This window comes from Diadema setosum, chromosome 13 (genome assembly GCF_964275005.1).
Source record: "Diadema setosum chromosome 13, eeDiaSeto1, whole genome shotgun sequence".
Lineage (NCBI taxonomy): Eukaryota > Metazoa > Echinodermata > Echinoidea > Diadematoida > Diadematidae > Diadema > Diadema setosum.
The window spans coordinates 28609574-28621024 of NC_092697.1; the positions used below are offsets into that span (position 1 = coordinate 28609574).

An 11451-nucleotide genomic window follows, 5' to 3' on the forward strand; every position below is an offset into this window, starting at 1 on the left:
TGTTGTACAGATGTCAATGGAAACAAAATTTCTAGGTGCCATCATAGATCAATAAAGATAATCCGAGTCTGAATGAATCTACTCGGTCTACAACAACTTTGAATACAAGTGTTTGGCTGTTAGCATGACCCATTTTCTGTGTTGATAGATAGGGTGAAATAGTCAATTAGAATCTGACTGTGATGTGATTGGATTGGATTACGTAACTAGTAAAATACAGTATAACAATAAAGGTTTCATCCAAATTTGACCCCAAACTATTGCATGATCATACACTATGCATGTGTACTTGATGCAAGTGGAAATACAATGTACATTGTAGTAGTGCATATAATATACATTATACCGTGTAACTGGGCCTAGCAGATGATATTTCTACACCACACCACACACTGGCTCCTGGAACTACACATTATACAAATATACATGTAGTTTTTAGGTCTACCCAGCAACACTGATTGATTTCTAAGTTTGGGTCTGTCGCTGGTGCTAGCATTGAGATACATGTAACACCAGCGCCAGCATCGAACTTGACATCACCCAGTATGTGTTGAGAAAGAAATTCCTCTAAGAACACTCTTCTGTTACACCCATAAAGATATATACATCTGTACTGAAGAACCAAGATAGATCTCTATGGTTACACCCCATGTCGTATATTTTTCTTCTCCACACCTGGTCAGGGTTTCACCTTGTGCTATTAACTGCTCAGAGTTATGCTTGATAAAATACAAATTGGAGAAATTAATTTACAATCTCTGTGATTATACTCCAAACTATATCATTGTCCTCTCCACACCTGATCAGGGTTTCACGTACTGCTATTCCTTGCTCAGTTACTCTTGATAAAGCACAAATAAAATCAAAGAAGTTCATTTACAATGTACATTGTACAATAATTTGCATTGTACATTTATTATTCAGTTACCAAAGGAAAAAAAAAAGAACATTTTACAAGATGGGAAACCTACGTTTACAACAGTTCATACAAATCACGAAAAAATCTCCATTGTAATTTGTACTTTCTCATCAAAAGTTACAAAATTCTATTCAAGATTTCTACAGGTGTATTTTTGTTGTTATAGAACAGGTAAGTATCAAACCTTAGGTTTCAAACAAAAGCCCATACCTATTTACCAGTGAGATTTAATGAATGCCATCTGTGATAAACATGTGAAAACAAACGGTTGATGCAGAAATGTGACTCGTTATTGAAGTACTTCACAAATTACATATTGTAAAATTAAGTGTGCCACATTTTTGCCTCTGTGTTTCATAGATGAAGTCTTCTAGAATTCCTTTGTTATTTCATACAAGTACTAATGCTTGGCAGGTAACCATTTAAACTTTTAAAACTTATCATCCAAGAAAACACAAACTCAAGCTGATAAAACTTATTAAAAAGATTTTGAAAATCAAATACAAAAGGATGAGCATAACATACCATGCAAATCAACTACATACTACTCTTAAATACAAAATACATGTGTATAGATAAACTAGGTTGTTTTGTGGGACATTTCTTTTCAATATCAAAGAAAAAAAAAGACAAAAACACAGATTTGCACTTTTCCAGCACCTAACCTTTCTTCATACACTCGACATACATGTATGCAAAAAGTACTTCTTATTTCTGGTGAAAATTTTCTCATATCCACAAGTTTTTAGATCCTACATGTGGTACTTTCAACATTTTGGATTAAATTTGTTCTGAAATATGAAGAAATCTATTAAAACTGAAGGTGACTTGGCACTAACATAAACTTTGTTCACATTAGAACGAGCCACAGCTAGTTTATCAGGGCCAATTCGGGGTACCGCCAATATGCAGAGCATCATTGCAGAGCCCTGACACAGATGCACTGTGGGATAGCTCCGTAGCATTGCCACTTCTGTTTGTGTGGTTGTGTATACCGGTATTCTTTCACATACAATGGCAATGCAGTCAATGCATGCAGTTTGTTCATTACTATTCTTCTCTTTGCTTTAAAATTTGTGTAAAAGGAGTTTACAGGTTTTAAATCTGACTGATTTGCAGCCGTTCAAGTCGTGGGTCATCACCGCAATGCTGCAATGTGCTGGTCACGTGATAAGCAAAGGAATCTTCAAAAATCCCCCTGAATGAAGGACAAAACTTGGTTTGGTTGGTTTGTACACTCACATAATACTGCACTTCTCAAACTTATTCACCCATGGCCCACTTTGGCTGCTATAAATTTTTTGAGGCCTAGTTGATCGAATACAATCTTTAAAAAAATTTTGGCCAGCATCGGATGCTGCTCGCATGTTGGTCTGGTGGGCAAGATGCAGCCCAGACCAGACCAACTTTCCTACCCAACCATCCCACACTGCGCATCTGAGACGGGGCTGACCAGGAGACATTTGCGTACTGGCGGTACCCCAAATTTCACAAGACATCTGACACTTTAACTTACCAGTAAAAAGATCATCGAAAAGGAAGAATGTCCAGGCCACTGACAAGACAACGGAATGGATTTTCATGCTCCCTTCATGGGCACAATTAAAGGAGAATTGTTGGCATTTGATGCTTTCTAAAGTTTTGCTAATTGTCATAGAAATGATGATGCCTGTGCACACAGAATACATAATACAAGTATATCTGACATTGTGCTTCTGGAATTGTCAATTCATTGTCATCAAATTGACAAAGATAAATGGGACGGCTACGAAAGAAGTCCAAAACATGATGCATGTATCACATGTTTACAAAGCCCCTCATGCGATCGAACTACCAAAAAGCAATCTTGCTGACACTTCAGTGTCCATTACTGAAGCACTTTCACACTCATTGTGATAAAGCACAATAAAAACTGGCTTTAGAAGTTTAAAAGAAAAAGAGATGGAAGAGACTCCCTTAGATGCTACTGAATTTTACCAAGATGCAGATGATATCTATAAAGAGAAATGAACCATCTTACCCACATGAATAAAGTGAAACTTTTATTACTTTTGAGGTATATTTCTGTAAATGAAACTATATCTCACAATGGACAGATCACTATTGTTTTAGTGCCCCACAGTGAAAATCAGTTATGCACATTGTGCGTCTCGGGCATTTTTGGTGTGCACTTCACGGTAGTATCAATGAATTTGTGGACTTGTATAAATTGATCTTCATTTGAATAAACTTTAAACGTACTTTCCCGATGTAATCCCCTCCCTCCAAGCGTCTTAACTGGGGTCTGTTTTTATTCCCTCACCGATTCTGCAGCTGAGCTGGACCGTCCATCGTTCATATCATATGAACAATGCAAAATCATATGCCAGCAAAAAGAGAGATAATGTTTTAGTTTTCTGCAAATTCAACTGCTTTTGCCTCAACATGGGGGCCGACTGGTCTGGCTGACGGCTTCACATCTTGGCCGAACGGTGAAGAAAGTTGTGTGCCAAAGTTTGCCCGCTCTGCTTCCGAGCATCTTCCTAGTTCTCCTGCTTCGATGGGGCATCAAAGTCTCCAACGAGATCTAGCAGATGTGAACAAAAGTCAAGAGAGAGGGAAGGTCATCACTTTGCAATGGAGCAAATTCAAGCAGTGCAGTCAGATGATAAACCTTGCAGCTGACTAGGCAGTACAAATGGATGTTCATGTACGGATACGTCAGTTAAAAGAGCCGCAAAACAAGAGAAAAATAATGTTTATCAATAACCTACAATATTTGTACATTGTATAATATTGCTGTATAAAATTGCTGACTGGATTACCTCTATACTACATATTTAGCATGAGGTTTGGTACATCAATGTCAACTTCTGTTTGAATTGTATCAAAGTTATGATTTTCAGTATAATTAAGCCTTTGATTACGAATGCACGGATCTTTTATTCGTACCTCTCTTGATTGTCTTGTCGCATTATGTTGAGATATTTAGATTCCATGAAATGTTTATTTCTGCGTGCATCATCGAGTAGGTGGTGCAAACTTTAACATATGATCCCCAAAATCTTAACGGTCTAATCTGTGAAGGGCCCTAGAGTTACCTATCCAGCTGTAAAATCCATTTTTTTTTTTCAATTACCACACAACATGTATAACTTCACCATCTGCCCTTGTATTCAGCCTATTTTCACCCAAATTCAGTAAACTACCCCACTTAGAACTCCTTGCACACTGTATGCACTGATGGTTTGGCCTATTGTACACTGCAAGAGTACCAGGGCCCTGTTTCATAAAGCTGTTCGTAAAGTTACGAACAACTTATGAGCGACTGGTGATCAGTCCTGATGTGCTATCAGAATTTCCCTAATTCAGCACAAGAACTGATCACCAGTTGCCAGTAAGGCGTTTGTAACTTTACGAACAGCTTTATGAAACACCCCAAAGGATACCCAGGCTTTACTAGGCTATTTTCTGATCATGTTACTCCACTGCATGAACTCTTTTGTCTTCTGATTCCACTTCCATTTCATCAGTCATGCTCACTCATTCAGAAACTTGTAGCAAATACACTTCATTTGGATTATTAAATGAATTTTTTTTTATTGATTCTAACAATGACTGACACCAAACAACTATTTAAATCAATTCCATCAGCAAATGACACGGCATAACTTTCTCATCATTAACAGAGGGAAAATTATTTTGTACATAGCTGTAATTAGGAGTACGATCCGACAAAATACAGTGCACTCCCGTTACAACGAACACGGTTATAACGAAATTTCGTTATAACGAAGTAAAACTTCCTGTCCAAAAATTATCGCCATTAAAGTCTATGGTACAAAATTCGCTTATAACGAACACGGTTATAACGAAATTTTCGTTATAACGAAGTGTTTTCTGAGCACCACTGACAAAAAAAACCAAAAGAAATGTGCTCCGTTATAACGAAATGAGGATTGCTTTCGAAAATACGTAGCGGAACAAGTATTTTATAGCGTCTCTGCATGGGCGAACGCATCACATCACTGTGTGTTCGCTTGGTGTGTCACTATTGTAATACAATAATCTGAAATTGAATTACTATTTGCTTTATTGTTCACATAGTTTTCCACTGTATGACGAGTATTCAACAAACAGAATATGACAATGATATGCGTGACTTCCTTGTTTTCGTTATATATTGTATTTGTTCGGTTATAACGAAATTTCGTTATAACGAAAGAAAACTGCCGGTCCCAAGCATTTCGTTATAACGGGAGTGCACTGTATACAACCCCTAGTAAGAGTACAAATAACTTAGAAAATTTTATGCCTCCTGTGGGTTCTACAGCATACTGTCAAAGTGGATATTTTCGCGCGACTAATTTTTTTTTTTGCGCTCAGCAGGGTAAGAAGAGTTTCGCGTGTTTTTAATTTCGCAGAATCAAGACCTCAAATACTGGAACATATGGCAAGCAAAAAATATTTGTGTGCTTTTACTTTCGCGCTAGTTTCAAATTTCCATTTTTACAGTGCATGTTTCTCTCACCAACTCTCTGGTGTGTCTGCCTTCTTCACTACTACAGTCCACTAGTACACATATGTATTTCTATCAAAATCAGAACAAAAGGTGGCACTATTCTTGATATATCTGCAGTAACATTCCAGCCCCTTGATTTTTAGCTTGCTGGTGAAAATTACCACTTCTTTTTTGCATTAAACCATGGTAAACAACAATTTGTTTCAAATGAAATGAAATCCACTTTAATCCACTTTCAATACTCTAGGCTTTCATTAAAAACCTCCCATGTTCTACTCTCGAACAAGCAAATGTGAACTGATGTCTAACTACATATGTATTGTACTCCTGAACAAACCAAAACAAATATAAGACAGATAACCCAGAGATAATCTGCATACATTGTATAACAAGATAAATCATCAGGTCCCAACTAACTTTGCATGTTAACCAATGGGAAATTAAAGTTAATTTTACTGTGAGATAAATTTTGAGCCTAAAAAAAAAAGAACACCAAAGAATTTTTTTTTTTTTGTAAAATTTCATTGCGACAATGCCAACTCTGTGCTTTGTTTGTTGAAACTGGCAGGGGAAACCAATTTTCCTCTTCATGGCCACAGGTTACTATCAATACATTCACCTTTGAAGTGTTCCAAGCATACCAAAAAATGTTTGGTAAGATTAAAATCAAACCCACAATGACATTCTGCATGAAATTAACCCAGCTACGTTTGTCGAGTTGCAGTGTCATTGGAAAAAAAAAGTCAGCCAAAACATGTCAACATTTTTCTCCTTGTCCTAGTTTAACTGCCAACAACATAATAAACTGGCATTGTGAAACCATTTCAAAACTATAATTTTCCAAACCTACAGCAGAAATCGGAACATATCACACTGCATTAATTTGCAAAAGTTAATCCTCGAAGTAACATCTTTCATGTGCATATTTCAAATGGATAGCTGTACACCTTTTGCTTGGTCGATGCATGCAAGCTGTGCCGTTTCCTTGTTATGACATCTGCATATCATTACCATAAATTAGATCGGAAACATTTTTGGGGAGGAAGCGCTCTCGAGCTGCTGTGTTTGTCATGTTATTTCACACTAACTGTTTATATAGTGGAACATGAATGTTTTATACTTAGGGTAAGAGTTTATCTTTTGAATAATTTACACAGTTTGAAATTTCATTCGTACTTATTATAAAATTCCTTTTCAGCTGCCAAAAAGGAATTTATAAAAGCTGATTTTCCACTACCGGAAGGGCCAAAAAGGGACAATCTTGTCCCCAATGTATCTTCCTCATGGTTATGACGATGTTGCCTTGAATTCACACCCGGCGATTTGTTTCGACCAAACGTACCTGGTACATCCTCGTCTTCCTCATCGATGGTGTCCGGCTTGACTGCAATCGTCTTGCCGCCGGCCTCCTGGATGGGCATGTCTTGTGGGAGCTTGCTACGGAGAGTTGCATTGTCCATTCCCTGCACACATCGATGGCATCAGAGAGAATATTGGGGGGACAAATAAATACCTTGGGCACATTTAAAATCGTATCGTTTGCCGCATGGGAGTACTTTGGAACACTTAAGGGTGCTACAGAATCTTGAAGTACCTAGGTAGTTAATACAGTTACAGGGGAGTCCCATTATTGTAAGGTCAGATACAATGGAAATTTGCTTTTAACGAGGTACTAACCATAAATCGTCAGCTTCCAACTAACCTTTGCGTACAGGTATGGAAATTCAAAGTTTCTTTTCCTGGGAGATGAATTGTATAACTTATAAAATAATCATTTACAATTTATATACATAACAAATACACAATGGGAATGTAATTTCACATTAAAGTGGTTTGGGATTGGTCGCTGATAAGCAATGACAGAAGCACTTTGGCATTTCTCTCCCTTGCACTTATTTCTACGTCAGGAGAGAGTTAAAGTCATCAGAGCCAAATGCCAAGGACTTGCACCCCTTGACCTTGAGGGATTTTGCCCAAAACTAACCCGAGCTTCTACACCTCATGTAACATAATTGGGCCAAGTACGAACAAAAAATCCACAGAACAGTTTTTCTTCAATCATGATAAGAGCCAGGTGGGACAGACAGATCGACAGACAATCCAAAGACATAATACCTCCTCCAGGGTGGAGGTGGAGAGCCAACTCCTGCTAGATGGCCCTAAACAACTTACCAACTGGTTCATAATGCCGGGTAACATGTCTGACAGCTGTTTGTTTTCTGCATGTCCACTGATGGCAAATGTGTTGGCCGCTAACGATGCTTGAACTTTGGGGTTGTTGAAGTGAATCACAGTACCATCATCCTTGATCATATTTACCTGGTAAGGGCAAGAGACATGAAAGCTTGATCTTTGAAGGGTGTAGAGAAATTGATATAATGTGAACACTGCATGATGACTGATAACCTGCTGCTTACGAGGCTCAAATTTTTGTTTGCTGTAAAACCAGGAATGTTCACATCCATGCCCACATGGAACTTTTGAGGTGCCATGATTTGCAAAAGTAAAATGCACACTATTTTTTTTTTTCTGACCAAAGCATTGAATGCCAGTGGCAAATTTCATGCTGCTATTGTTTCTAGTTTACAGTATTAGGAAATGTATGCAATATTAAACAGTACCATACTATAAATTCCCTCCCCCCCCCCTCCCACCCACCCCTAACCCCACCGCGAAAATCAATCTTGGGACTAGGATTAAGCACATAAAGAAACATTACGATTTGCCATTAATTTTTGTGAAGTGACATACAGACATGACATTTTTATTGTTTATTTGTTCAGTTACAATGAAATTTCAATATAACAAAGGAAAGCGGCTGGTCCTGAGGACTTCGTTATAATGGGAGTCCACAGTATGTAACTGCTACCATCACTCTTTCCTGAAAAAAAGGGTCACTTCCCTGAACTTACCTCTTCAATACCAGGAATATTATTTACAGCTAATTTCTTTAATGAGCTCTGCAGTTTCTTGTCGTCTGTCGTGGCCGTCTTGTGGACAACTTTCTTTTTTCTCCTCTGGGTACCCTTGCCACCTATTCTGACTTGCTGTTGAAGCTTGGACAACTTTTCGGGATTCATTTTTGAGATTGTTGAATTCAACAGTTCATGAAATAAAAATGCTGGAGAAATCCACTCTGTCTGACCTCAGCATGTATGTAAAACCTGCAAATTATTAAAAAAAAAAGGGGAGAATTTGAAGAGATTACAACCATTCTTTGATCCATGACAAAAATATACAGTAGTGATACTGTGACAAAAACAGTAAAATGCATGATAACTTTTTTCACAAATATTCATAGGCCTTATCAATACAAAGGTATAATATTCTTCTCGAAAATAATACTGTACACATTTCTTGTGCATGCCTTTCACTGTTCACACAACTAGTTTTATAGGAATTTAGCATCTGGAATAAGACTAGACATAAAAAGGAATTTATCCCAAATATACATGTGGATCAAGTAAATGCAGCAATATTAGTAGAACGCATCAGTAAAATTTTGAGGAAAATTCGACAATCTGTTCGAGACTTTTTTTTTTTTTTTAAATTTAATTTTGGCGGTGAGACTGCTGGATCAGAGGACTATTACAGGTCATGACATCACATGCACTACAATATAAAGAAAATTAAAGAAAATTCCACAAAATATCATTTCATTATTTTATGGAAAGAACACATTCCCTTGACTGCCATACAGAATACAGTGTATGTAAAGGGTAATATAATTCCCCCTACTTTCTGAAAGAGGTAGGTCTAGTGCTCTTTCATTTTGCTAGAGAAGAGAGAATATCAGGACAATGCTGAATTGTCTTTATATCATTTTCTTTATATTGTAGTGCATACAATGTACACAGTTGTTTGTGATGTCATGAGCCATACTAGTCTTCTGAACCAGCGGTCTCATCACCAAAACTTCAAAAATTCAAAACTTCTGAACGGAATGTCCAATTTTCCTCCAACTTTCACTGATGTATTCTACTATTAAATGTTGCTGCATTCACTCAATGAACATGTATTTTGGTGCGTAACTTTTGAACGGATTGTTCAATTTTCTTTCACTTTCACTGATGCGTTATCGATACTGACATACACAATTTACAACTTACAAAAAACGAAGATTATATGCAGCATGTGCAAACGGTACATAAGGATTTCACACATTCGGTGCTGCACTTTGGTGCAGCTGCGATCGCGTGAACACCCAATTATTCAAAATGGCTGTCAGTGAAAGACGAAGTACCGTTTGCACACGCTGCATAAAATCTTTGTTTTCGGTAAGTTGTATGTCAATATCGATAACAGACATGAAGTTGAATTAACGAAGATTGTCTTTAATGAGTTTGAGGTGACAATAATTATGTCAAGTATTAAAACTTAACGCAATCGGCATGTTCGCTTTGTTGTTGTCCATCATCCTGGTACAGCCCTATAGCGTTTTTACAGCAACTGGGCTGTGTATAGTTCATGATAAACTAACTTGTATCTATACACAGCCCTGTCGTTTCGGTAGTGATTTCAAGCAAAAAAATCTCTCACAAGAACAGCATATTTCTCAAGTTTTTGTGCTCTTTCAGCGACCCTGATTCTTTAAATCGTAACACAGGACTTAATTCATGTACGCTTTGGAAAAGTTTATACTCCGATTTTGCATTTTTGACAGTGAAATTTGGGATTTTATAAGGATTTTTAGAGGTGACTAAGTAAAGGACTTTCCTGTTGCCTGGTTGTGACAATACAATTTGCTGTCTTGTGATAAGTGAGAAGTGTCCAGATTAAAGCTGTTCATAAAGTTACGAATGACTTACGAGCGACTGGTGATCAGTTCTTGTGCTGAAGTATTGAAATTCTGATAAGTATAGCACATCACAATGGATCACCAGTCGCTCGTAAATTGTTCGTAACTTTACAAACAGCTTTATGAAACAGGGCCGTGTGGTGGAGGGTGGCCAAAAACTGAAGTGGTTTTACTCAAATACAGTTCGAAAAAGTTAAAGTTAAGGCCCAACATTGCACAGCCCAAGGACAAGGTGCTAAATTCTTTTTCTTTGCAAAGCAACAGGAAACAAAAAGAAAAATCCATATCACTAACTTTACATACACTGGCTGAGCATGAAATTTCAGCATGATCAAAAAGCAAGAAAAGAGATTAATCGAATTTATATATTTCAGAATTCAACATGCGCTATTGTCACTTTTAACGTAGAATTATCTTTAAAATCTACCTCTCACCGTTACTGATCACAAAAGACAAACACACACACACACAGTCACATGCACCAGCTAGCTACACATGTACAATATGTATGGCGTACGGGCGGGCGCGACCTGCGACCGGCAGTACGCACACTAACCACGCCAGAGATTGCGGGGAAGATGCCTGGGTAACAACACTACTTACAGGGCGGAGGATCAAACTTGCGAATTGACTCAATCAAAGTAGAAGTCATAATATGACATTTCAAAACGATCTTTCACTTTAGTAAGACAAAATATTGAACTTATCGGTTCATAAGAGTAGCATCGTTAAACACCTAGCTAAGAAAATGATGTTCTCACTTACCTTTAATTCATTTCTCTCAGGTGCGGACTGTGTCATACGAGCAATCTAAACCACGAGGCTGCGTTCACATGAATTCAATATGGCGGATGAGTGACGTCGATGTACAAATGATGAAATGTCTACCCAAGAAAATTCAATTTTTTATCAATTGAATCAAATAAGCAATTAAAAAATATATTTAATATTATTTATTATATTTAGTGATTTTTAAATCTCCTCAGAAATGACTAAGACACGCAATGTTGTTCAATACACCAATGTTGCGCACCAAATTATAATATGAATATGCATTTTTAACATGAATATTTATATAACAATTGCAATTACGTTTACTGTATTTTCTTAGATTGCTGTTCGAATTGAGCCCCTCTTTGTCATATAGAGAGCGATAAAATCTTTTAAGAAGAAGCAGAATAGCAAGTTTGTTTACAAAAATTCCTGTAGCCACCATCAAAATGTTTTTATCTA

The 11451-nt window shown here is 37.2% G+C and overlaps 1 protein-coding gene across 1 annotated transcript; it reads right to left on the reverse strand.

Annotated features, from left to right (window-relative positions):
* Nucleotides 1–875: 875 nt before the first annotated feature.
* On the reverse strand, nt 876–11118 carry LOC140237231 (transcription factor BTF3 homolog 4-like). The gene is made up of 5 exons (XM_072317174.1): nt 10984–11118; nt 8333–8584; nt 7593–7739; nt 6763–6883; nt 876–3485 (listed from the first exon to the last, which is right to left on the reverse strand). Exons 2-5 carry the CDS (start codon nt 8498–8500, stop codon nt 3442–3444), a joined length of 480 nt encoding a protein of 159 aa, XP_072173275.1. The 5' UTR covers nt 8501–8584; nt 10984–11118; the 3' UTR covers nt 876–3441.
* Between the last annotated feature and the right edge of the window lie 333 nt (nt 11119–11451).

Excerpts from the sequence above, each read along its gene's own strand:
- LOC140237231 (XM_072317174.1), bottom strand. The coding sequence starts at position 8,500 with ATGAATCCCGAAAAGTTGTCCAAGCTTCAACAGCAAGTCAGAATAGGT. Across the intron at positions 7,740-8,332 it reads ATATTCCTGGTATTGAAGAG|GTAAATATGATCAAGGATGA; the intron begins GTAAGTTCAGGG and ends TGCCCTTACCAG. Across the intron at positions 6,884-7,592 it reads CCGGCATTATGAACCAGTTG|GGAATGGACAATGCAACTCT; the intron begins GTAAGTTGTTTA and ends CGATGTGTGCAG.